The sequence below is a fragment of the Triturus cristatus genome, chromosome 7 (assembly GCF_964204655.1).
Source record: "Triturus cristatus chromosome 7, aTriCri1.1, whole genome shotgun sequence".
In the NCBI taxonomy this organism is placed as follows: Eukaryota; Metazoa; Chordata; class Amphibia; order Caudata; family Salamandridae; genus Triturus; species Triturus cristatus.
In genome coordinates this window covers 623,819,351-623,846,747 of record NC_140590.1, presented here as the reverse complement: position 1 = coordinate 623,846,747, position 27,397 = coordinate 623,819,351, and the positions used below count along the sequence as shown (strand labels likewise).

Below are 27,397 nucleotides of genomic sequence, written 5' to 3'. Positions count from 1 at the left end.
AAATGTGACAATGTTGTGCCGCATCAAAAAATTCTTTAAAATAACAAGTTCTTAATGTGCTTTCTGATAAACACTAAATCAAAAAATAAGCGGTATATCATATAAATATAAAATACAATATCCAATTATAGAAAGAAAGTATGAAAATCTTAGAGGCTCCGTTTGAAAAAAATGGGTGTTACAATTAAGAAATTGAATTTTAAAAACATTAAATATTCTGGGGGGAAAACTAAGATGACATTATAGTTAGAAATTAGCATTTAAAAAACCTTAGAAATTCACTAAAAAAATTAAAGCTTACAGGGGCATTATAGTTAGGAAATAGAATTTAAAAAACCTTAGAAATTCACTGACAAAAACTAAAGGTTACAGATATGTTCTAGCTAGGCTGAACATTTCACTGGCACAAAACCAGAGAAATTCAGCAGTTATAGTTACCTGAGCTAGCTATCACTTGCGCCCCCGCAATGCACTCCTTATGACCTCACCTATTACATCACTCATGATATGCTCAGTGACCTTCCCTAACCCTGTCAGGATTCAGGTTAAGCACAGCCTCCCAAGCAGGTTATTCGGTACATGGGGCTTGGAGACAATGGAAGAAGGTTCAGTGGAAACTGAGGAGGTTGGGAACACTAGACCGCTACAAAAGGTTCGGACATTCTAGCAAACTACATTCTGCAATACATGTTATACTGCCTGGAGTAATAAATGCATGCCACATTCCAAAATCTCTTAACGTTTTAAGTCACATAATGTAGGAACTACTGGCGTTCAGTGTTACTTTATTCAAAATCAGTATTCCTCAAAATGCAACAATGGATTAAATTGTGATATGCACTTACATTGTGAAAACGGGTGTGGTTTGATATGTGGCAAGCCATCGAGACCAGTTTCTGGGTTACTGGCGGCCGCCACAGGTGAGGAGATGCCTGGAAATGGAGATAAACAAACAGATTGTTTTAAAATAAGAATAAGTTTGTTTGTTATGAGAAAGTTCTTTCATGCCAGTGTTGCATATACAAAGATATAAAATGCAAAGCATCACTGTACATACAAGGTTCTCCACATTTTGTTATTGATTTGCTCTGCCCTCTAAAATAGTTGAATACATCTGAAAATACATGAATATGCCTATGAGCAATGTGCATAATGAGATGCTTTATAAATCTTTTATTATTTTCAAAAATAGACCTCACGAACCTTCTCTGAGAAAAAGAAATATAGCAGAATATGACTGCATTACTATCAGCCGGTGGTTGGCACTTGCTGGAATCATTAAGCACTGATGCCAACTCCCAGAAACCCTTTCCAAACACTTCCATCCGATGTCACCTAGACACCTTTGCCAAAGTCATTGCAATTTATTGGCCAATTATCAGTGCTCTCATCTTCTCCATTGCACTAAGAGTACCTCTAGGGCTTGCTGTGAAGGCCGGTGCAGAGAGCCAGTTAGACACAAAGACTTGGGAATGGATCAGAGCCCCACTCCATGTTAAAGCCGAGCTGCCACCTGGCCTGTCTGACAATTCCCCCAAGGCAGGTGATGCCAGACACTATACAGTGCAGAGTTCAGTAACTGAACACATCCTCACCTGGAATCCAGTATTTCTGTGAGCAGCACCCACCGAGAGCTCAACACAGCAGATCTGTGCCGTGAAGTGTGGCATCAAGCATGTGTAACACAGTACACTGCAGTACAGTGTACTACACTGTGTGCAGTACACTAAAGTAGTGCACAACACATGCTGTTCGCAGTGCGGTAAATCTGTCTGTGTGATGTGCATCACACTGGTCTGATGCAGTCACAGTCTGTCATTTCAGGTCTAACGGGTAGTCAGAAATAGAAGATCACCTATAAATGATTTATTAGAAAGGGTTTACTGGAATGCTAAATGTTTGATGCCGGAGGGCCATGTTCCCAGACACTGCTTCCCACACTGCCATCGCCCTTTGTTCTCAGCCATCACTCCCTGTGACTCCATCTTCGGCATCTCAAGCACAGCCTTTCTGTGCTTCTGTAAAGGGAGTCCGAGTTGTAGACACCAGTCTGGCAAGCAGAGGCGGAAGAATGTGTCATTCTCTGCCCTACTATGCATCACTTCATTCTTCACAGAAAGTGCTTCAGTTTTTAATTCTAAGCAATTTTCGATGCACTTCGCATGAACATAAGCAATATTCTCCCACTGGAACAGAGGGGTTACTTTTCAATGTTTAAAGCGACATTTACTTCCAATTTATAAACTAAAGAGCAAATACTTCTGCCTCAAAAAAATTATTTCGAACCCTTGTTATTACCCCCAAGAGACAATAATGAAATTTATAGTGGAATTAGGACCTCAGGGTACTAATGAAACGTTTCCCTTGAGACTTCTTATAATCAGTTTGTACATCTGCAAGGAGTTTAAACAACTCACAAATAGTTCTCTTGGTAGATGATGGTGGAGCACTATTTGCATACAATAAGGTAGATTGTCCAAACAAGCGCGCCTTGAAGAAGGGTGCTAGGCAGCCCTGCAGCCACCAAGGTATTTGGTCAGAGTATAAAAGGGAACCTGTTAGACCAAGAGGACTAGTTTATTTCAAACACGTCAGATACTTCAAGATCACTCAGAGGTGCATGCCCTTTCCTTCACACTGGGCTCTTCTGGAATGCCCCTACCCACCGGGGGAACCTCAGCTGCAGGGCTGGGACCGGGCCTGGAAGTCGCTGGTTGACATCACACTGAATGCTTCATCCCACTGACCCAGTGACATGGCTGGTTAATCAGCATCATTGATTTACTTCTCATGACCATAAATTTTCTACCCCTTGCTTCAGGACAGCAGAAGCATCACCATCGCTTCAGCTGGGTGGGAGGGGGGCATAGGTCAGAGCCTGGAGGTGGCAGATGCAAACCACAGCAGCAACATTGCATGGACGCATTCAGCATTTTTCCCGATACAACAAATGTGACAGGGGTGCAGGAAGGAAACAAAAGAATAACTAGCACGGCTGAGGCATAGCTGCTCCTATGGGAATGCCATGCAGCTAGGACACACCACCGCATAGCGGGAGCTAGGCAGTTCCCTGTTACTACGCAGTTATGACACACCTCTGCGGAGCTGGAACTAAGCAGCTCCCAGTGGCCAAGCAGCTATGACACACCACGGCAGAGCGGGAGCCAAGCAGCTCCCAGTGGCCACGCAGCTAGGACACACCACCGCAGATCACGAGCCAAGCAGCTGCCAGTGGCCACGCAGCTAGGACACACCACTGCAGATCACGAGCCAAGTAGCTCCCAGTGGCCACGCAACTAGGACACCACCGCAGAGCACGAGCCAAGCAGCTCCCAGTGGTCACGCAGCTAGGACACACCACCGCAGAGCGGGAGCTAGGCAGCTCCCTGTGGCTGCGCAGCTATGACACTACAGAGCGGGAGCTAAGCAGCTCCCAGTGGCCAAGCAGCTATGACACGCCACCGCAGAGCGGAAGCCAAGCAGCTCCCAGTGGCCACGCAGCGAAGACACACCACCGCAGAGCTGGAGCCAAGCAGCTACCAGTGGCCAAGCAGCTCAAACACCACCGCAGAGCATGTGCCAAGCAGTTCCCAGTGGCCACGCAGCTAGGACATACCACCGCAGAGCGCGAGCCAAGCAGCTCCCAGTGGCAATGGAGCTAGGACACACCGCTGCAGAGGTGGAGCCAAGCAGCTCCTAGTGGCCACGCAACCGAGGACACACCACTGCAGAGCGGGAGCTAGGCAGCTCCCGGTAGCCACGCAGCTATCACAGACCTCTGCAGAGCGGGAGCTAAGCAGCTCCTAGTGGCCACGCAGCTATGACACACTTCCACAGAGCAGGAGCCAAGCAGCTCTCGGTGGCCAAGCAACAATGACACACTACCACAGAGCGGGAGCTTAGCAGCTCCTAGTAGTCACGCAGCTATTACACACCACCACAGAACGGGAGCCAAGCAGCTCCCAGTGGCCACGCAGCTAGGACACACCACCGCAGTGCTGGAGCCAAGCAGCTCCCAGTGGCCACGTAGCTAGGACCCACTACCACAGAGCTGGAGACAAGCAGCTCCCAGTGGCCACGCAGCTAGGACACACCACAGCAGAGCGGAAGCTAAGCAGCTCCCTGAGGATAGGGCTGGAAATGCAGGTAAATTAGCCTCGCCCAATCAAGTGCATGTTCGGGTCGGGAGGTAGGGGTTTATAATTTACCTTTCTAAACAAAGAACAGCCGTTTCGGGATGCCAGAGTTTAGTTCTTGGCAGAAGTGAAAACGAAAGAGAGAAAAAGAGAGAGAGAGAAAACTCTCTGTTTTGTGTCTTGGCAATTTTAATAACATATTTTTACATGACTTGCTTAACTTCAGTAAATATATTCACTTTATATAATAAGCCTGGTTTGGAACTCAATAGATCTTCAGGCAAACAAATTGAAATCTTTCTTCACAGCTTCATCTCTGCAATGGCATTTTAGCTGCTTTTGTCCCAGTTTCCTCATTGTACCTTCTACAGGATCACGTAGGATAGCTGAAAATGTTTACTCAGATTCTATTTTCTCCCAGGATTTCTTCTTGCTTCCAGTAAAGCATAGCACACCTAGCTGTGGCTAGGCACCTGTTGGAGGAAACTTGGTGAACTAACACTGCCACAAAAAACGTAGGAACCAGGATGGCCGCTTATCCCTCCACTCCCTTTGGTAACAATAACTCAACCATCCCCCTGCTGGTGCAATACTCCACGGTAAATATAGGAATCCACCAGTCCCTGTGCTCCCTCCAGCCTCCTTACATAAGTGCCACTTCCACACCCAGCGTCCTCTATTACTCCGTAATACATACAAATCCGCATTAAATCTTTTGGTCCCTCAGATTATAGCCAATAAGACTCCCATATATCTGGTCAACTGCTGCTCCTGCTCTCCTGGCGCGCTGGAAGTGCACAGCACATGGCAGCTCCTGCGGGTTCGTTATGGGTTGCCCAAAGTATGCAAGAGCGTCTGTGAACCCGGGTCCCTCCTTACATGCGTACATAAAATACTAAAATATGTTCATGACTGTCGAGCTCACGCCTACCAGCCCAAATATTCAATAACAAGTGTCAGCACCTGGTTCTTAATAAGGATCGCCTACAATAGTCAAGCATGCAAGACAGCCCTTGTTCTACTGTCACCCTGGCGCAGTAAGGTAAAAACAAAAACACACAAAGCATTTCCTACCTCCTCCTCACCACCTTCTTTCTTAAAAAGAAAACTAAAAAAGTAACAGCAACAACATTTTTAATATGAACGCCGTGGTCCCTTTTTGACCGACCTCTCCCCCACCACACAAGTACCTGCATGTCTGGGTAGGCTCACTCTGCCCATTTCGTTTGTGCCCTTTTGTTTTTATTTATCTGAACATGCTGCTCAGAGCACCTGGGTCAGGAAGGGTGGCTACAACAGGAATTTTATGCATCAACCACCCAATCTGAGTTTAACAGATTCGCAATTCCAAAGCCGGATTCTCAAATCAGCAAAGTATGATGGGAGGAAAGGTTTCCCAGCCTATTGAGGACTAGAATGCCCCATGCATGTGTACAGTAGAGTCCCCTGCCCTGAGTGCCCAACTGTAGTCTCTGTTATCTGTGGCCTCAGCCCCACGCTAATGTAGCTTGTGCAGGAAGACCCAGGCGTGTCCACTGAAGTGAGTACAACCCAGGACTTGCTATGGACTGGGAGGGGGCACCAAGCGCGCTTCCCATAGTGGCAGTGGTTTACTGTCCCAGTCATTGGTTCTAGTTTTTAAAGCAGTGGTGGCAGTATTGAGTGTTTTAGTAATCCTGTATTGTGACAGACCTTTTCTCCTGGGTGTCTGAAGTTGTGGTCTGCTGGCCCACTGGAGAGATGTTCTGCTGCCACAAGCTCACCTGGATCCTTCCACTAACATCCCAGCACATGTGTGGTCAGCATGTAACACAGACGGTGCTTGCCTGAGTGAGCCAGAGTAAAGATGGAATCCCCTGACCAGTTCATGCGCACAAGATGAAGGTGAAGTTATTTTCCAGACACTGGAAGTGTTATGATGGCATTCCAGAGACCAGAGGGAGAGGCGCTAGACACCTTAGTAATTCAGTAAGATTCTTTTGCTAAAGACTGCTGATGATCAGTCTTCCTGCATGCTACCATTTAGTAGCTGTTGGGGGTGAAGGGAGGGCCTGCAGTCCCTGTTCTTCAGAGTGTGAAGGGACCTTTAGAGAACAAACTCTTCTTGATAGTTGTCAATGTGCCTGTTGATGGCTAGGTGCAAAATGCTCACACCTCTTAATGCCTCTATTGTGGGTTCTCCAACCTGGAGAAGACCCTGATGTAAGGAGCATCACTCTAGACAAAGGCTGAGACTGGAAGGCAGCCTGAGAAGAACATATGAAAGTGGAACCGTCCCAAACCAATTCTAAATTTTCAGACAAAGAATACATATCCCCTATATAATATTATAAAAATGTGACTTGTTGATCCACGTGTTGTTCCAGTTCCAAGTTCTCTCTGACCAAGCGGGGGTGCTCTACTGAGTAACAAAAGGTCTCCTGCACAATCGTAGCAGCTTCCCTGAGGTGAGTGGGTGTCACCTAGGGTCTTGGGGATGAGTGGTCTCCTTGTCCTGGAGCACCTGGAAATACCCTGCCTGGAAGAAAAGGGAAGGAGTGAGCCAAACCTGTACAAGTAGGTGACTTTCAGTGAGGGCAAGAGCATTTGACCCTGGTGCTGTGGGTCTCTCCAACTAAGACTCCAGAGAGCATCACTGGTGTGCTCCTGGCTCCACTCTTGGTAAAGCAGAGGATCTGTGCCACTGCTGAAGTGATCTCGAGAGGGTTGCCCTGTCGAAATATGCCTTCTTAGTTGTGGCACTTGGCCCTAACGTGCACAAGAGGTAGTTGCTGCTGAAGGATTGACTTTTGCCAAGCATGTGGCGCCACCCAAGTGTGCCCGATTGGATTTCATAATGTCTAGGCCCAGTGCTCATGCAAACGTGTGCTCGAGTGGACTACGCTGCAGTAAGTAAAGCTGCTGCCTCAAGGCACTTGACCACTGTGTGCCCTAGTGACTGTGCTGCTGCCTGAGGCACTGACTGGATGTGCGCCTGATTGGACTACGCTGCTGCTGAACTGCGTTTATTAATGCACTTGTTTCAATTTACATATTATAGAGCCACATTTTTATGTGTGTGTGTGTGTATAAAGCATCTGGAATTATGGTGAATTTGGTTGGTTTACCTTTCACTAACCTACTATTTATTTTATTTTAAAAGTTGAATATAGCGCGAACATGACCTCGGGGATATCAGAGCACTTTATAATTCTGCAATCACGAAGGGACAGGAAGTAGTAACAGTAAACCATCAGGTCAACATACAATCATAACAGTCCTATTAACCTCTTATCTTGCGATCCAGAGCAGCGTGGTACTCGCTGCAAAACACTTCAACGCCGAGTAAGGGTAGTAGGCGCTATATAAATACCATTTACAATCACATGCCCCCTGACTTGCTCTAGTGTTTAAAAAAGAAATTTATTGAGTCCCCATATACTGGGAACATTGGTGTTTGAAGGCACGGGAATGAAGTGAAACCAACCAAACCGGTTTGCAAAAAGATTCAAGGAAAGAGGCAGACAACAAAGTAGAACAGGTGCATGAGCTAAACAAACAGACATGAGTATAATACAGAACAAACAGCAAGCATGAGAGTTATGTGGAAAACGTCATTTTAAAGTAAAACATACTGACGTTTTCACAAAATCGTGCCTGCATTATTGTGATGATAGCTGTAGTATCAAAGCCCTGCATCTCAACAAGTTAGCTAAAACAGGCTCCTCCTTTTTAATTATCTGTTTACTTATTGAATCTGAGCACAGCATCCTTCATCTTGGTTCAAAGATGTGTGCACAGTTGCCCATTGCGGCTGGTGGTGAGTTTGAATATGAAACAATTATACCTCTCGTGGGCAGATGCTCCACGTACGAGTTAACCAGTGGTCGAAGAAACCCATGAGACAAATCTATATAGTTAGTGGGGATAACCTTGTGAACAACCTGTGAGGAGTAGCGGGTCCACAGAGATAAACAACCAGATGTTAACCGGTTTCCTTACCGTTCGTATGCTGATAACCACAAAGCCGACATAACGACAAATCTTTTCCCCGCCCCCCAGTACGTTTAACCTGATCCGGAAGTCCCTCCTCCCCGAAGTGACAGGACACAGCAGATCGACCAATCAGGTAACGGACCTGGAGGTCACAGGAGGCAGAAAAAGCCGGAAGCCGAGAGAATCAACGCGTCCCTTGGAAGGCAGCCGGAGGTAGCAGAGAGAGACGCCGAAAGGATCGAGGACATCATCCCCCGTCGAGAGGACGCCGAAAGAAGCAAGGACGCCGAAAGAAGCAAGGACGCCGCTTCCCGTCGAGAGGACGCCAAGGAGATCCCCACGGAAGAACCGAGGGTCCCGACGTCTGGACCGAGGAGTGGTGGAGCCTGGGGGACGCGTATGAGCCGCCACAACTCAGGAGAGTTGTGGCAGACAGCGGTACGTAACGGGGACCACAGGGATAGTAAGGGAGTGGGGTGGAGGGATTGTGGGAGAGGGTTTCTCTACTCGTCGCCCGCAAGTATCAGGAGAGGATTTAAAGGAAAACAAACCAGCAAAATCCCTACCATAGGATACGACCACACCTTTGCTATCTTCATAAGTTGAAATTCTTCACCCCCTTTTCGCCACCCTTCACTCTCCTTGTCAGGATCGCACCGGGTGTGGTAACGGTATACAAGAAACACTAAACCTGTACTTGACCGCTATTGCTTTTGGGTTACCCCAGGGAGAACCACACCAGATACGGCACTAGGAGCCAAGGAGGAACAGCCCAACCTTCCTACAGAGGAGCCTCGGAGAGACCCACTGAGGATCAAGCCTATGAAAACACAAATGAACTGGATTGTTTCTACCATACTTTGCCTATCTGCATATCTTACTTTGCTTACTTACCGTTATCCCTTATTGCGGGTTATTGAATATCATCAATAAAACCCTACACTATTCAACCTCTACGGCCTCCTCGCTTCTGTTTCCGACCGTCCCTCCGACACAACCATTATCTTTGTACAACTCAGTTCGCAAAAATAACGCAGCATGACAAGTTCTACATTACATTAAAACATATTGAAGGAGAATGGGACATACCTATCTCTTGATTGGCAGCATCCTCAGGCTGCATAACATGATCATTAGGCCCAGGCTCTATTTGGGGGGAAAGAATTAAAAAATTGCGTCGATTTCTTATGCAGAAAATTAGGAATGTGAAGATAAACCTGGTTTTGTACCAAAGATAAACTGCACCTACCTGAATTTATAGGTAGAATGTATTTTTCCAATACTGTATTTCCTAAAAGTAGTTCCTTAACTTCTACAACAGCACAAGTGAGAGTATTTACTGTCTCATTAAGTGATATCTCTTCAACGGGAAACACGGTAGCGGCATCAATTTCTTTGGCTGGTTCAGTATCCTAAAATAAAAGAAACCCCATTGTAATTCCATGGTAATACTATAAAATAAATTATAACTACAGATGAAGCAAGGTCAATATATTTCTTCATAGTATGTTCTGTTGGTATTTCAAAACAACCCAAACACACACACAGGAAATGTTGATCGTATTACAACCTATGGCTTTAGAAATCTTTTTTGATGTGCATGAAACTAAGACTGCTGCTGGGCTGTTTTTGGCTGTTAATATTACTGGGAATTGTGCACAACTTACCAGCCTTAGCCCCATTGATATTTTATAGAGTATTGCGTTTAAATAAATATCATCCTATATACATACGACTGCCAGAATACTGACAAGCAGTAAGCCATGAAGGTAAGCCTATATGGATAATTACAGACTTTCTATTCTTAATTCCACATTTATTGATCATGATGATACATTTATCTTTCAGGGGACGTCGAGTGGTTCTTTATTGGGATCGCGTCCTTGTGGACCACCTCCGTGGTCACTGGGACTGCAGATTAGAATACTATTAATACAGTGATTAGTGTGTTCTTAATGAAGGTGGAGCAATTGCGCTTAGGGCTGGACAGAGGTTTCTCTGAAGCCCTAGATTCTTCAAAATACTGTTTCTCATGCCTTCAAATACCTGGGCAGTCAGAGGCTGCAATCTGAATCCAGAGGGAAGGAACATTTTTGGTACTTGGTATCACTGATCCCTGATGGGATGTGGAATGCAGGACACATGCCAAAGCCAAACAGAAGATGACCCCATCAACGTATTTTTAAAGAAAGTCTTTATTGAAGGGAGGTTGAGGATTCTGGTAGTCTGGACAGTCTTTCGGACTCATCTAGTGATTTTTCCAGTGACAGAAGACCCAAGAACATGAAGAGGGGATTGAGGAGTGGGAGTCAACGGAAGAGGCTGATCAGGATCAGGCCAGGGTGACTTTCCACCAGTCAGAAGTGCATGAGAGGTTCAGCTGCACATGGAGATAAGAAAGATGTGACAAATGGGGTGAAGGATGACATTCTTGTGCATGAGGATATTTACCATCCACGTCCTCTGACTAGGATCTGGCCAAAAAGCAGATATCTATGGGCACAAAAGATTGCACAAACCTCTAGAGAAAGGTGGGCACAGTGCAGCCTGCACATCATGAAGTGATAAGGTGGCAGCCACCACGTATATGGATATCAGAATGGTCTCTTTCTCCCTACAACATGCCAAAGAGACTTAAAGAGGCATTGCTAATTCTTGGAAAGCACGCAAGTATAAATTGCAGCGCATCACAAACCCACTGATGAAGATACTGGACGTGGCCTGGGAAGTCAAGTCTTCTTGCCAGCCCAACTTATCAGAGTTCTTTTCGATTGGTTACAACAAGACTTCTGTTTCTTGGGAAATGCAAATTGTGTCATGTCTACTGAGAGGAGATGCATACGTCTGATAAAGGTCTACCCAAAGTTGGAAGATCTGAACACCATCAAGTGAGTGTTGTGGCCCCAAAGTTACCACTTTGAGAAATCATTTGTAAAGTTTGCCATGTTGGACAATGCACAGTCGTCGGACATAAAATGTCTAAACCCTAAGGATTTTCCTGGGTCTGGTTGTTGTAGGCAGTGCTTGTCTGGCAAAACTAGCTTCCATGACTCCCGTAAGGTGCAGGTTTTCAAGAAAATGAAACATTTACAAGACACACAATGTTTCTAGTGCTGGTTTCATTCCAGAAGAGAAGGGCATGGCCGAGGAGGTAGTCAGGTTTCAGGTCAACAACTTTGGTGGCATCCATAGTGAGAATTATACTTTTTTTCCATCTACAATTGGGAAAAAGTTTAGCACAGTTTCTTCATAAGTGACACTCTATCAATTAGTGTGATGGGTTCAAGACCGAGTTCTAAGAGACTCCCATTCAGACAATGAGGCTGTGTTTCTTACGTTTTTCCTTAGAGGAGGAGGCACTGTGGTTGGAAAACAAGAGGTTGTAACTGAATGGCTTTTATCCGAGGAAGTGTGTCAGCAACCTCTTCCTGGAGCACTAGAAATGCCAGGGCTGCATACCGGTGAGCAACTTGAGAAAGTTCAATGCATGGTTAATTTGTCACCATTTCAAAATAGAGGTTATCTGTCTTTTGCCCGAAGCTCTCTTTGCTGTGAACAGGATGGAAATACTAGACCTCAAAAATGCTTCTCTCATGGTTTTTATCATTCTTCCACACAGGATATTCCTCCAGTTCATCTGGCAGGGTCAAGGATTTTTCCAGCTATGTCCCTCAGTCTCACAACAGTCTTCTTGGTACTTCGCCAAACTATTGCAACTGGCTGTGGGTTTCTCATGGCCAATGATGTGACACTTATCTCTCTGGATGACATCATAACCTGACAGCAAATTTTTTGCAGGTCACACATTTTGCAGTCACTACCGACAAGTCACCCATTCAACCATCGCAGACCATGATCCTCTGGGTTTCTCCTAGACTTCACCTCGAAAATCCTTTTTCAACTCAAGCTGGAAAATATCAGAGATATAAGACAGCTTCCGAGAGGGACAGAATATCTTTCAGACATTTGGCAAGAATGATGGCTTTTGTGCTGATCGATACAGGACCTTCATTTACAGGGCACTCCAGGGGCTAAACATTTATGTTTGAGGAAGGGCATGACATTTGGGGAGACGTCCCACCTCAAGGATGATGACAGGTAAAGTAGATGGCTGGAGAAAACAGATGCGTGGAACAGCAGGGTTATTTTCAGTCTTTCCCCAGATATCAGCCATTTAGGCTGGGGCCCCAATGTAGATATATAGTTAAGGTCGAAAATGGTCAGATGAGGAATTCAATATTCACATAAATTGACTGGAACTCCTTGCAGGCTTCTTCATGGTCAAGGACAGCAAACACAAAGAACCAACGGCGGACTCCAGTGGCCGCACCTCTTAGCTTTGTTCCCTTAGTAGTTCACTCTCATGTAATGAGAGTTGGTGTGCACAATCAGCTCCTGCACCCGCCGTTGAGGTTCTTCATGGTAAAGGACAGGTTTGGACTTCTGAAAATGGACTATGTGTTGATAGTTCGATATTTCAATCACTAAGGAGACAGTGGGTCAAGATGTTTTGTTGTAACTGACCAAGGTTTTTTAGCACTTCTACCTGGCAGCCTGACAACAGAGATCATGGTGAGGGTGGAGTACATACCGGTTACGGAGAAAATTAGTGACTTGAGGTTGAATTTTCTGGTCTTTCAAAGACTGATGTAATGATGGAGTCTGTGGTGAACGGTCCAGTTTGCCTTGACACTGAATTATCATAATCAAGATTCTGCAGCTGGATGCCAGATCTGCAAGTGATGGTTGTGGATGCCTCCCTCAAGAATTAGAGGTCAGAAAACAAACATGTCTTTTCACTATTAGTAACGTCAAACATGAAATTTGTTTTGTTTTTCAAAAACAAACTCCCAACATGGGAGTTGGTTTTTGAAAAACATAAAGCTAGCAACTCTCACACCCTGGCGTTTTATGCCAGGGTGTGGGGGTCATTATTGTTTTTTCCTGTTCCTTAATGCCAGGATGGACAGTGGAAAATAGGCATTACACCTTTCCACCCTAAGCATGGAGGTGGTTTAATGTCTTTACTCCGACAGCCTCTAATTTATTGTGCTTTCGAAGGAGGTTTTTTAACAGGGGTCCTTCGATGGAATACTTAACGTCTCTAAATGAGGTGGGCAGACTGAGTGTTTGGCGGACAAGATACTCCGGCTAGTTTGCGATAGTGTGCCCTGTCTGCAAAACTTTACATTTGGCCCTATATGTTGATACTATAGAATTCACAAAAATGTATCCCACAAAATATTGTACCAGAGTTGAGTTTCTAATGTTGTCCTTCGAAAATACTGTTGACAAAATTTCGCCTACCGCAATATTTTGAAGGTAAGTGCATATAGGTAAGTATACATTTACTATTCTTAGCGCCACATATCTTTTTGTTTTTAAGAGTTTTTTTATATAGCGCGAACTAGACCCGAGGATATTGGGTATCAGAGCGCTTTACATAGCACCAGTTTCGTTGCACAAGGATATGTATGTTCACTGATATTTATATTTTCAAGGTATGTAGATGTGGAGTTAGGAATTGTAAATCTGTACTTGCATATGCTTTTCTTCTCGATATTGTGGGAGTCCATATTATAGCCTTACAATATTTTTCTCCTCAATATTCTGACACACGACCCTTGGTGCTGTATCAGAAAGCTGCCATACGATTGCTGTGTTTCACTCACTGTTACTCAAGGTTCTATATATCCCTTCGCATATACTTCCACTCAAGGAAAAATCGTTCTCCCAGCAAATAAATGTATCATAGACAACAGTTACATTAGATTTACCTTCAGAAGCTCGAGCCAGTTGTCTACAGCCGCCTGTTCCAAAGAGGTTTTGATTTTCTTCTGCTCCGCCAGCTCATCAGTAAGTGTGGTGACAGTGTCAATTATTTTCTGTTGCACTAATTGTTCTTCGTGATCAACCCTCTGCAGCATGGCTCTCTCCTGTTCTTCAATGTACTTTGTCATGGCCATGAAGTCACTGCTCAGTTTGCTTTTTATTTCAGAGGCACATTTCTGAAATAGAATTTTAGATTAAAGCATGAGGTGGTTTGGCTGGCCTTGGTGATGCAGGATACATTTCAACGTTGGCATAAGCTGGGCACAATAAACTCAGCTTTTACATGACGTTATTGCCTGACTCACATCAGACTGTCAATAGGTACTTTAGCACTATAGTTTGTGTACTTGAAATGCTAGGAATGGCTAGTTTTGAAAGTTGTAACAAATAAAAGCAACATTAACGCAGCTGCAGTTTGGCCGTGTTGCTGTGTGGGTGGGCGAGGGTGGAAACACACGGCGGGTAAATGATTGCATGAATGGATGGATGGCCAAGTGATTACACAGAGAGATTAATAGGTGAGTGATTGAAGACATCAGGGACGGATGACTGCTTGGCTGTGTGTATGGATGAATGAGTGAGTGCATAAATGGTTAAAGGGTCAGTTTGTGAGAAAACGCGCAGTACATGGTGGGTAAAAAAGAGTGTGAGGAGGCATGAGGGTTGGTCTATTGAAGTTACTGCGGGGCAGAGCTGGGTCCATCAAAGTAGAGCTGCGGTGAAGTCTACTCGCCGAAATTATGGGACAGAAACCATCAGATAATAGAGTGCTAACGAAAAACATATTTTATTCTCAAACAACTGACTTTCAAGGGAAATTCGTGACTGGTGGTCATCCCACCGGCATAGCACAAAGAAAACATAGTACACTGATTTACATTCAATAACATTCGCAACAACCAACGGCGCAGGAGGTGGCTGGACTACTCCTGCCACTACTACTGGTGGCATAACCACTGTAAAACAGCTAAAGCTGTCTCTAAGCAGAGCTTGGGAAAGACAGTCCGACAGAGTGATGGCTGAAGAAGGTTAAGCCAAAGTCTTTTTTTGGAGGTAGCATTACAAAGAATATTATGCATTCATTTTCAAGATTACAATAGGCTGGTAATACAGATAAAGCTGTCTCTCTAGGCCAGACCGAAAAAATAAAAGGGGTGGGAATTCGTGGCTACTGTTACAAAGCATATATCTTTTATTTCTGACTGCCAACTGCCATCTGAATTTCAGTTCTTCTGAGGGAACAGATTGAGGGAGTAAGCCATCCCTCCATCCTCCATATGCCCATCGTCATGCAAACTAAAATGTTCCCTGAACTCCTACGACCACTTTTTGATCCAAAAAGAGTAAAAGGGAGCAGAATTTGAGCTATGCATCCCATTCTGCACCCTAGTCAAATGCATTGTGTATCGATAACTGGAATTTCCAGGCAGTCGCCACCATTGTCTATCTAGCCTGTCTTTGTCTCCATTCCAGATATATTGAATTTAACCGTAAACATACCTAAATGTGTGGGTGTCCATACTACAATGAGGAGGAACAAACTAAAACTGTGTCAACGTATGCATCAGTTTGGCCTTTCTGTCGGTGAGCTGTAAGTAGTAGATCTGCTTTTTTTTTAGCGAGGTGAATCCTAGAGCACCGGTTTTAGACAGGCTTTCCTCAACAAATGTACCTTCTAAGAGTATTTGCCTATAGGGTGCACAGGCAGAGAAACCTACCAAACCCCTGCAAGTTTGAAAATACGACACCCTGGAGAATGTACTGAGGCGTGGAATTCATGGATGGTCTAAGCTTTTGTTACCCATTATGCCCAGAAAACATTACATATTGTTTACTCGTATATACCGACTCCTAAAACAGTAGAATTCGATGGCCACAGCCAGGCTTGCACTGGCCAGCATTTACATTCCTGATAAAAACATTATACCTCGTATGTGGATGGACCTAATGCCCGGAAGAGAAACATCTGGGAATTTCGTCTGTTTTTTGAAGGAACTTACTTTCCAGAAATTTGCCATTTGGGGCAGCTGTAATTTCAAATCGGGGGCAAACATGGACTCCTATCAACCACAAATACTCCTGAAAATTACATGGTGTGCAATGCAGGTAGATATGCAAATTAATCGTACCACTTTTGTTTACCTATAACTCCCTAGAAACTTAAACCATAGCTAAGAAAGTACTATTTCCCCACATTTATGGGCCACAGAAGAGAGATCTGCAGCCAAAAGCAAATATTTCACCATCCTGTGTTCCCAGACTTCTGATAAAAAAAACAGTACCACACGTCTCCATTGTTATATGGTACAAAAGAGAACTAGCAAAATACACTAACACATCTATTACAGTTTGCAAGGGAACTGATTCCACCTGGCCATGACTTTGGCTCAATTCTATCCTATACATTACGCGCAGTTCCACATGGGGAGACGTGTTGAATGAAAGATGGTGGGTCTTTGCCACGGAAACTAAATTCCGTTTTTTTGGGGGGGGGGGGGCCTACAAATGTAAGTGAAGTGTTTTCTTTGAGATGATTTGATTGCACAGCATGATGGGTAACAAGTGGGGCAAGCCACACAAGTCACTTTCTCTGGGTTCTCCTGCATTTCTACTAAACATTTTTGGGGTGTCAGGGATCCATGGGTGCAGGGGAAACCTGGGGTCAACAGCTGCAGCCATCCCACCTGACAGTTTTCTGTGAAAAAGTACCTCAAAAAAAGTATTTTTTTTAAACTAAATCTTTTTATTATTCCAACATGAAAGTCACATACAGTATCTAGTTGACAGTTCAAGTGATTATACAGTGCTGCTGCGTCATAAGCGGAGAGAAAACAGTTACAAACATTATATTACATCATCACATTCTTCCCTTCTTTGCATTTCTAGCTCCACCGTTGGGGATATACATAGGTTGCCCCGATAAGCATTCCATTTGACCTATTTCCTATCCCACTTCTTTGCACACCCTCATGATTTGAATATTTCTGTTTCAGCAATCATGCATTTATCTAGTTCTTTCACCCACAGTCTAGAAGTAGGTGCAACCACCGCCCCCCATCCCTTCGCAATCTCACGCTTAACAAGGGTGTAACCCAGTGTAGTTAGTTGTTGTTCCACTTCCGTGAGGTCAGTCGGCTCCTATATATTAAGAAGACCCAGGCGTGGTGTAAGGGTGTCTTCCTTACCTAATGTGTTCTGAATATGGGTCGTGGTTCCCTCCCATAAGCTCCGCACCTCTGGGCATTCCCAGATCGTGTGATAAAAGGTGGCCGTGTGCTGGCAGCCTCGGAGACACATCTCGTCTGATCTGGCGCTATCTTAGCCAGAGTGACCCCGGTTAGATATACCCTGTATAAAATTTTAAGTTGAATTAATCTGAAACGGAGAGTCATTGCTGCTTCTCTAGGGGACATGAGTGCCGTATGCCAGTCCTCATCGTCAATGATTCCCAAGTCTTTCTGCCATTGCTCTCGTAATTTATTAAACGTGTCAGGTAAATTATTTAATAACTTTTTGTATGTCAGTGATATAGCTTTGGAGTGCAGCGGTCCGTCCAGTAATCTGTCTTCCAGCGGTGATGTCTCAGGTATGTCTGTGAGTTTGGGTAGTGCTGTGATGAGGGTGTGTCTGATTTGCAGCTATCGGTAAATTTCGCCTTGGGCCATTCCATATCTTTCCCCAAGCTCCTCAAACCTGATGATCGAACCTTTTTTAATCACATCTCCATTAGTGGAGATTCCTATAAGGTCCCATTTATCAAAGCCGGGTTGATGACATAAGTTTCCTAGTCTCTGTGTATACCATAGGGGCGTGGCTTTGGTGAGGATATTGTACCATCCCAGACGGGAGTATGCGTGATGCCAGATTGTCACCGTGTGGGCTGTGGGTCCGAAGTACTTTTTCTTGTTCACTTTTGAGTATAATGCCCCTATATATCCTTCTCGTCCCGTTTGGTGTCTATCTAAAAGAAAGGCTGGATCCAAAGGGGAACGATAGATCCAGTGATTCACTACAACTAATTGAGACGCCCAGTAATAGTCTTAGGTCCGGGAAGGTGATGCCTCCATCATACCACCCTTTCGTAAAAATTTTTTAGTGCAATGTGAAAAGACCCGCCGTCCCATAGCAGCGTCCGACTTGCACTCTCTATTTCTGAAAAGAATGTATCTGGGACCTGATGTGGGCAGTTTTGGAGGACATAGAGAAAGCGTGGGAGAGCCAACATTTTAAAAAGAGCAGCTTGGCCTACCAGCGAAAGCGGCAGGGATCGCCAGTGTTTCACATCTGCCCGTAGTCGGGACAATGGGGGTGCCAGATTACGGTTGTAGAAAATAGTGGGGCTCGAAGTAATGTATATTCCCAAGTATCGGAATCCCTCAGTGACCACCTCCACACAACAACCCGCCGGGAGCCGAGGAACCGGACCCTGGAGGACGAACAGCACCGATTTGCTCCAATTTATGGCATACCCGGAGTATTTCCCAAAGTTCGTGAATATATTTAAAACCCCGTGAATAGATATATATGGAGAGGCAAGATAAAGCAGGATATCATCTGCATAGAGTGATATTCGGTCGTCATGACCCTCCGCCCATCTCAGGCCCCTTACCATGACATCTCTCCGCACCCAGGCCGCCAGGGGTTCCAACATGAGAGAAAATCAAAGGGGAAAGAGGGCATCCCTGTCGGGTGCCTCTTTTTAGTGTGAATGTGCGAGATGTATAGATGTTCACTCGCACCTGACCCTTTATACCCGTGTAATCAATCAATTAATCAGTCATTTATAAAGTGCACTACTTAACCGTGAGGGTCTCAAGACGCTGAGGGGAGGGGGGTGCTGCTACTGCTCGAAGAGCCAGGTCTTGAGGAGTCTTCTGAAGGTGAGCAGGTCTTGGGTCTGTCGCAGGTGGGTAGGGAGTGTGTTCCAGGTCTTGGCGGCGAGGAAGGAGAAGGATCTGCCGCCGGAGGTTGTTCGTTGGATGCGGGGGACGGCTGCGAGGGCGAGGCTGGCGGAGCGGAGCTGGCGGGTGGGGGTGTAGAAGCAGAGTCTGCTGTTCAGGTAGGCTGGTCCGATGTTGTGGAGTGCTTTGTGTGCGTGGGTGAGGAGCTTGAAGGTGATCCTCTTGTTGACGGGGAGCCAGTGCAGGTCTCTCAGGTGGGGGGTGTTGTGGCTGCGACGAGGGATGTTGAGGATCAGTCGGGTGGAGGCGTTTTGGATGCGTTGTAATAGTCGTAGGTGTTTGGCAGGGATTCCTGCGTAGAGTGCGTTGCCGTAGTCCAGCCTGCTGCTGACGAGGGCTTGGGTCACCGTTCTTCTTGTTTCGGTCGGGATCCATTTGTAGATCCTGCGGAGCATGCGGAGGGTGTTGTAGCAGGAGGAGGAGATGGCGTTGACCTGCTTCGATATGGAGAGGGAGGAGTCGAGGATGAATCCTAGGTTGCGTGCGTGGTCCGTGGGGGTCGGTGCTGTTCCCAGTGTGGTCGGCCACCAGGAGTCGTCCTAGGCAGAGGGGGTGGGGCCGAGGATGAGGACCTCTGTCTTGTCCGAGTGCGGGTCCTTGGTGAGGGAGAGGATGGGCTGAGTGTCGTCGGCATAGAAGATGATGTTGAGGTCGTGCTGGCGGGCCACTTGTGCGAAGGGAGCCATGTAGATGTTGAACAGGGTCGGGCTGAGGGATGAGCTCTGGGGTACACCGCAGATGATGTCGTGGCTTCAGATCGGAAGGGTGGGAGGCGGACTCTCTGGGTTCTGCCGGAGACGAAGGACTCAGTCCAGTCCAGAGCCTTCTCTCGGATTACGGCTTCTTGGAGGCGTGTCTTTAGTGTGCGGTGGCAGACCGTGTTGAAGGCGGCTGACAGGTCCAGGAGGATGAGGGCTGATGTCTCGCCGTGGTCAAGTTGGCACCTGATGTCGTCTGTGGCAGTGATGAGGGCTGTCTCGGTGCTGTGGTTTCGTCTGAATCCGGACTGGGACGGGTCTAAAATGTTGTTGTCCTCGAGGTGCATGTTCGCGATTTTCTCGATGACCTTCGCCGGGAAGGGGAGCAGGGAGATGGGCCGGAAGTTCTTGAGGTCCTTGGGGTCCGCCTTGGGCTTCTTGAGGAGGGCGTTGATTTCGGCGTGCTTCCAGCTTTCCGGGAATGTCACTGTTTCGAAGGAGATTGGTGCGATGGTTGCATCCGCTTTGTTGAATACGTGGTGTGGGCAGGGGTCCGATGGTGATAGTGAGAAGATGGAGATCATGGTCGTGCGCGTCTCGTCGTCGTTGACGTTGGACCAGAAGCTCAGGTGGTTGGTGCTGGTGGTGTTCGAGGGGGTGTTGGAGTTTGGCGTTGTTGGGCGGTCGTGGTGTTGAAGCTGTCGCGGATGTCGACTATCTTGCGGTGGAAGAAGGTGGCAAGTGAGTCGCACAGATCTTGTGAGGGAGGGATGTCGTTGCTGTTGGCCCTGGGGTTGGAGAGTTCATTCACTATGTTGAATAGCTCTTTGGTGTCGTGTGCGTTGTTGTCCAGGCGGGCTTTGAAGGAGGATCTCTTGGCTGTTCTGATGAGGTGGTGATGTCTGCGGTTGGCGTCCTTGTGGGCTGCGTGGCTGTCCAGTGTACGTTCGTAGAGCCATTTCTTCTCCAGTTTCCGGCATGTGCGTTTGGAGGTCTGGAGCTCCTCGGTGAACCATGTGGCTTTCTTGCTGGTGTGGTTGTTGGAGGGTTTCTTAGGCGGGGCGAGGGTGTTGGTGCAGTCGTCGATCCACTGTCTGAGGTTGCTGGCGGCGGCATCTGGGTCGGTGGGGTTGGTGGGAGGGTTCTGGGCGAGGGTGGAGGTCAGCTGGTCTTCGGTGACTTTGCTCCAGCAGCGGCGGGGCAGCTGTTGGGTGCGGTGATGCGTGGTTGGTTTCTGGAAGGTGAAATGGATGCAGCGGTGGTTGGTCCAGTGGAGTTCAGTGGTGTGGTTGAAGGCGATGTGGGTGCTTGTGGCGAAGACGGGTTCAAGCGTGTGGCCGGTGGCGTGGGTGGGTGCGGTGACAAGTTGTCTGAGGCCGAGGATGGTGAGGTTGTCGATGAGGGTGGCGGAGTTGGCGTAGTTGTTCTCGAGGTGGAAGTTCAGGTCCCCGAGGAGGATGTAGTCCGTGGATGCGAGTGCTTAGGTGCTGGCGAGGTCGGCGATGGAGTAACAGAACGGAGCTCGGGGTCCAGGGGGTCTGTAGACAAGTGTTCCTCTGAGGGTGGTGTTGGGGTCGATGTGGATCCGGAAGTGCAGGTGTTCGGCGGTGTTGAGGGTGTCATCTGCATGGGTGTAGCACTGGAGGGTGGACTTGTGGACGATGGCTAGACCTCCTCCAATTCCGTTGGCGCGATCCCTGCGGGTGATCTTGTAGCCGTCTGGGATGGCTATGGCGATGTCGGGCGCCGAGGAGTCGTTCCACCAAGTCTCGGTCAGGAAGGCAATGTCTGGGGCTGAGGTGTCGAGCAGGTCCCAGAGCTTGACGGCGTGTTTGCGTGCGGAGCGGGTGTTGAGGAGGATGCAGCGAAGGTGGTTGGGTCCGGTCCTTGGAGGTTTGGTGATTCTGTTGCAGGTGAAGTTGCAGGTGCGGCAAGAGAAAGGTCCGTGGGTGCGCTTCGGGGCGGCCTGGAAGCAGCGGTTGTCACGGCCGATGTGGAGTGCGAGGAGAGTGTTGCCGTCGTATCGGAGTCTGGCGTTGTGGTGTGTGCGAGGTCCAGGGGTTCTGCGCTGGGCGCGATCCAGGCGCGGACGGGCGCAGACGAGCCGCCATTTAAGGCGGGGTGGGAGGGAGGAGCAGCTGGGGAGCGGGGCGGCGGGGCCGCAGGGGAGCAGCGGTGGGGAACGGGCTGAGGGGAAACAGAAGAGAAGAGGGGGGAGGGGGGAACGAGCTGGAAGCGAGGGCAACAGTACAGTACAGAATCACAAAAAGAAAAACACGCACTGAATCAAAGGGGCAACAGTACAGTACAGAATCACAAGGCAGGCACTAAATCAGATGGGGCCCAACAGACAGCAGTATCGAACTCACGGAGGAGGAGCAGCGGCAGCGAGGGAGGCGCTGGCACACAGGTGGAGGTGTGGGGCAGCAGGGGAGCGACCTGACTTGCAAGCAGGGTCAGGGGTCACTCCTGCTGTCGTGCAGCGGCCGCCATTTAAGGCGGGGAGGGAGGGAGGAACAGCTGGGAGGCGGGTGTAGAGCAATTTCACCCAGCCCAGGAACTTCAGACCGAAGCCCGTTTTTTTAAGGACTTCAAATAGGTATGGCCACTCGATAGCGTCAAATGCCATGGAGGCATCCAGTGACAACACCACTGCCTCCTCTTCCATTTATTCCCGACGTGCGAGTACATTATGAAGGCGTTGGATATTAAGTGCCATATTCCTTCCTGGCATAAAGCCAGATTGGTCCGGGTGGACCAGGGAGGAAATGACCGTAACCAGTCGCGAGACAAGTACTTTTGCAAGGACTTTGACTTCTACATTAATTAAGGAGATAGGCCTATAGGACCCGCAGTTATCTACAGGTTTCTCTGGCTTGCAAATCATCACTATGGAGGCTAGACGTTGATCTTCCGGCAGTATTCCTTTTTCGTAGATTTCGTTATACATGGCTCGTAGGTGAGGGGCTGTCTGGGAAGTGACCAATTTTAAAAACTCAATGTGGGTCCCATTTGGCCCCATCGCCTTCCCTGACTGAATTTGGCTTATGGTCTTTTGGATTTCCTCATCTGTCAGGTCTGCATCAAGTGTGTCTCTGTCTGTGTCGGATAGCATCTGAATGTCACTGTCGGAGATAAACTGACGTGAGCCCTCTGCAGTATAGTTAGTGGATGGGGAATAGATACGCTCTAAGTGTCCTGCAAAGGCATCTGCAATGTCCCTTGGATGAGTGACCTGCGTGCCATCGGCTAGGGTCAGCCGGGGCACTCATCTCTCACCTTGGTCCCGCCTCTCTAGCCAGACCAGGGTTTTACCAGCCCTGTCTGACAGCTTGTATATTCTATGTTGGGTGTGGAGTAGTTTGGCCATCGTTTGCTCCCTAGTTTTTATCTTATATTCCTCTTGTTTAAGTGTGAGACGGTGAAGCATACCTTCTTAAGAAGCCCCAGCGTTATCAGCTTCTAATTGCTGGAGCTCTCTTTCTAATTGCAAAGACTGCTGGAGTTTCTTATTAATGTATCCCATCTTAAACGACAATGCCTGCCCCTTCAGTACCACCTTGAAAGCCTCCCAGATTGTGAGCGCTGAATCAACTGAACCCACATTTTCTTTAAAGTAGTTAGTCATCTGTGTATGTAGTTCCTGTTTAATATTCGGGATTTTTAGGAGCTAGGGATTTATGGTGATTGTGGCCCGTGGCTGAGGATTCCCATGTGTGAATTCAATCCTTACTGGGGAGTGATCTGATATACCTCTCGGCAGAGCCTGGGGATTTCGGAAGAGACCAATTGTAGCTGTGTAGGTTAAAACATAATCAACACGGGACGAGCTTTTGTGTGCATTAGAAAAATAAGTGTATTGGGCCCCATCTGGTTTCAGCACTCGCCATACATCAGACAGTCCCATGGCTGTGGCGAATTCTGCCATCAACACATTTGGCCTCGCCCCCGGTCTTTGTGGGTATCTATCCTGTCGGTCATCTATTGTCATGTTGAAATCTCCTCCCAGGTGTAAGGTTCCTACCGGGAGGTCTGTTATTATCTTACCCAGGTCTGTTAGTGCCTCTTTACCCAGTGCTGGTGGCAAATATAGCAAAACAATATTGAGAGCGTCCCCTTCCCATTGAGCCTCGAGGACGGCAAACCTACCCCCCATGTCTGCCCACGTGCGTTTCACCATCAATGGCAGGTTCTTTTTGACTAGGATGCCCGTCCCTCTAGAGCCAGAGGTATACCCCGCATGAACTAGAAGTTTGCATCCCCATCTGGTGAGGGCCTTAGTCTTGTTACCAATCATATGCGTTTCCTGTAATAACATCACATCTGGCGCCTGCCTTTTCAGGTATTGTTGGACTATTCCCCGCTTAATCTTATCCCCCATGCCATTTGCATTCCAGGTAAGCACGGAGAGTGACGTTTCCATTCTACCCCCATCATCAGCAATAAGGGCAATTAGATCTGGACATTTTAAACTTTTTTCGGGCTCAGCGTTTCCAGTCAGTGCAGCTAACGTATGCTGGTCTCTTAGTGTGACGTATGGGGGATCCCTTGTGGCACTCCGGTGCTTGGTTATCTCCCCCTTATAGTCATTGTCTGCAGTTGAGCACTTACATAACAACCTGTACTTAGTGACTTTCGAGCACAACAAATCTTGGACCAACAAAAAATCCCACAGTGTGAAAACCTTTTCAACTCCCACCTCCCTCCCCAACATTCCCCCCACCCTTCCTCCCTGCATGACAGGTTCGCAACCTCCCGCCTCCCCCAACTTGCAGAGGGCCTATCACCCACCCGCAACAGTTTGGGGAACGTGAAACAACCCCACTCTTTTAGGCAACTGTGAATAACTATTTTCCTCTCCCCAGCCGCCCATCAACACCATTGATCGTGGAGACTGCCACTATGACCCTATATATGTAGGCGGAAGGAGAGCAACCCCCCATGGTTAGACATTTGGTAATAACAATCACAGCATATGCAAACTTTACCATATTGGACCCCTGAACAGAACGTTATAAAAGGGAACCGGCAGTGTCATATATGGGGTCACTCAAAGGGTCTTCGCCACCCTTGTAGGGTGTTAATACTTGCAGTTTCGTACGGTTCACCCTCCCGGACTCAGAGTAGTTGTGTCGTCTCCTTGGGGCGAGTCGCGCCGAGATCTGCGCCCATCAGGGCCCCCAGAGCCGCCTGCAGGCCTGTGGGTGCGCTTGCCAACCGTTCTCCACCCCTCAAGCCAGTCCCAGGCGTCCTCTGGCCTGGTGAAGAACCACAGTTTAGCCTCCGACACAATCCGTAGCTTAGCCGGAAACATCATGGCATATTTAATGTCTTGGTCCCTCAAAGCGCGCTTCACCTCCAGGAAGCTGCGACATTGCTTCTGAACACGTAGTGTAAAATCAGGAAAAACGGTGACCCTGCTATTGTCGATGATTATTGGCGGTGCTGCTCTCGCGTGTAGGCGTCGGGGCGTCGCCCCGGGTCTAGGTCTCCCACCAGGGACGCGATGCGCTCGCTCGATGGTGAAGCACTTGGAAAGGCCACGTGTCTGAAGATGTTTAAGAACCAGTTCCTCCACGAATAGGTCTGCTGCCTGCCCCTCCGCCCGCTCCAGAACTCCCAGGATACGGACGTTATTTCTTCGCATGCGGCCTTCGTAGTCATCTAGTTGCAGGGTTAGGGCTTCCTGTGCGTTTTGGAGTTCCGATACTTGGCGTTTAAGAAGGTCAGAGTCCGATTTCAGCTCCTTAGTGGTTTCTTCAACCTCACCCACTCGGTCTGACATTTTCCGCATGTCTGCCCTGATGAGGGCCACCTCCGTGGCCACCGTAGCGATGCTGGACTTAAGGGAGGTATGAACCCCCGTTAGAGCGGGAAGGATGTCTTGCAATGTTGGCTCCGTCTGTTCACCTTGGGATTTTGGGGTGGGTTGATCTCCCTCCTGGTTCTTCTGCCAGGCAAATGTATCGATTTTGGCCTGGACTGAGCTGCGACCTCCACGCCCTGTCGCCATTGTGGTGGGTGAGGGCCTATGTCTGTCAGCCGGCAAAAGGAAGAGGGGGGCCAGGAGAACCGTCCCAACCAGCTACTTACTGCCACCTGCCATGGTCATCAGCCCACACCGGCCTGTCGGCTTTCACCAGCTAGGTGGTCTCCCTCCCTTGGAAAGAGTCAGGACACAGGCCCATCCAACGCCACTCTCAGCCCCGAATATCAAGACGGTGGGAGGGGGAGGATGAAAGCAGTCCACCACAACAAGTAACTCTCAGGTTGGGGGCATGAGGGGCCCGCCCCTTCCCAGATCCCAAATAATCACAGACCTGAGCCTTCGGGACTGGTAACACGATCTCCAGTTGCAGTCTCTGGCATGGGTCTGGGCGCTGCATGGGCCTGGGCGCTCCGTGGGTCAGGGCTAGAGCCGAGAGATAGTGGTAAAGAGCTCACCTCCTGCGCTGCGAGGCCGGGGGATTATCACTATATGGGGCCGTAAGACACGCCCTATCCCAGGCCTCAGTTAGTCACCGGTCGCCTAGTCCAGGGCAGCAGCCTTTTGTATTTCCACCGGATCTAAATCACTAATAGCCTCTGGGGGCACAGGCTGCAATCCGCGGATGGACGGGGCTTCTTTGGCGGCTCTCCAGCCTGGTGATGTAGCAGTGCAGGGCCCTGAAGGTTAGTTGCAGATCCGGGCCTGTATGTCACGCTGCGACCCCGGCATCAAGTAGTGCGCGCCTGAGTTGTGAAGGGCGCGCGCCGTGCAGCAGAAGCCCCGCGTCGGATAGGCTACAGATGAGGGGTAGTAGTAGAGAGCTCCCCTCTATGCCCCAGGGGATCACTACTATATGGGGCCGGAGGACACGCCCTATCCCAGGCCCCAGTGAGGCACGGTCACCTATTCCAGGGCAAGCAGCCTTTTTTATTTCCCCAGGATCTGAGTCTCTAATAGCCCCAGGGGTCACAGGCTGCAATCCGTGGGTGGACGGGTCTTTTTCGGCGGCTCCCCAGCCTGTTGATGTCACAGAGCGGGACCCTGCAGGTTAGTCGCAGATCCGGGGCCTGTACGCCACTACGTGACCCCGTCGTTGAGTAGTGCGCATGTCCTGAGTGGTGAAGGGCGAGCGCCGTGCAGCAGACGCCCCACGTTGGACAGGTGCCCTTCCTAGCCCGCCGGAGCCACGGATCGCGACAAAACCAGGAGCGGACCTCAGGGCGGGGGACCGGAGCACTTGGCAGCCGAGGCGAGTGTTGGTGGCCGGGGATATGTGTACTTAGGCGGATTTTACGGGAGTGACGCATCGGAGCTCGGCTACCGTGCGGCCATCTCTCTTGGCAGTTGGCCATGCCTCCCCTCAAAAAACGTACTTGACACAGTTGCAATCTTGACCCGTTCCAGTCCAATATGCAACACATCAACACATTTGGGGTACTCTGTAATTGCAATTGTCATTTGTAAAGCGCATAATCACCGTCAGGTCTCTAAGCGCTGTGAGAGACAACCCTACCCTAGCACGTGAAGGGGATGTAATTGATTAGGTTGTGCCCCAGGCATCCGCAAAGAGGAGTGTTTCTAACTTCTTCCTAAATGGGAGGACGGTGTGTTCCTTACGCAGATTCTCTGGCAGCTTGTTCCATAGTAGAAGAATTGAGGTTGAGAAGGCTCTGCCTCCTTTAGAGGTCATGCTAAAGCGGGGACAGGCCAGCAGGCCAGCCTCCGAAGACCATAGCAACCTGCTAGGAGTGTAGTTTGCTAGACGGTCTTTAATGTAAGTTGGGGCTTGGCCTTAAATGGCTTTGA

General features: G+C 48.3%; 1 protein-coding gene across 1 annotated transcript in view; it reads right to left on the bottom strand.

The window, feature by feature from the left end:
- Positions 1 to 27,397, bottom strand: part of RNF135 (ring finger protein 135) — a 210,595-nt gene that overhangs the window by 109,066 nt on the left and 74,132 nt on the right. Inside the window, exons 3-6 of the mRNA XM_085617211.1 lie at positions 13,889 to 14,119; positions 9,361 to 9,523; positions 9,201 to 9,257; positions 846 to 932 (exon numbers count right to left, since the gene is read on the bottom strand). Coding sequence (XP_085473337.1) covers positions 846 to 932; positions 9,201 to 9,257; positions 9,361 to 9,523; positions 13,889 to 14,119 — 538 coding nt within the window. The remainder of the gene's footprint in view (positions 1 to 845; positions 933 to 9,200; positions 9,258 to 9,360; positions 9,524 to 13,888; positions 14,120 to 27,397) is intronic.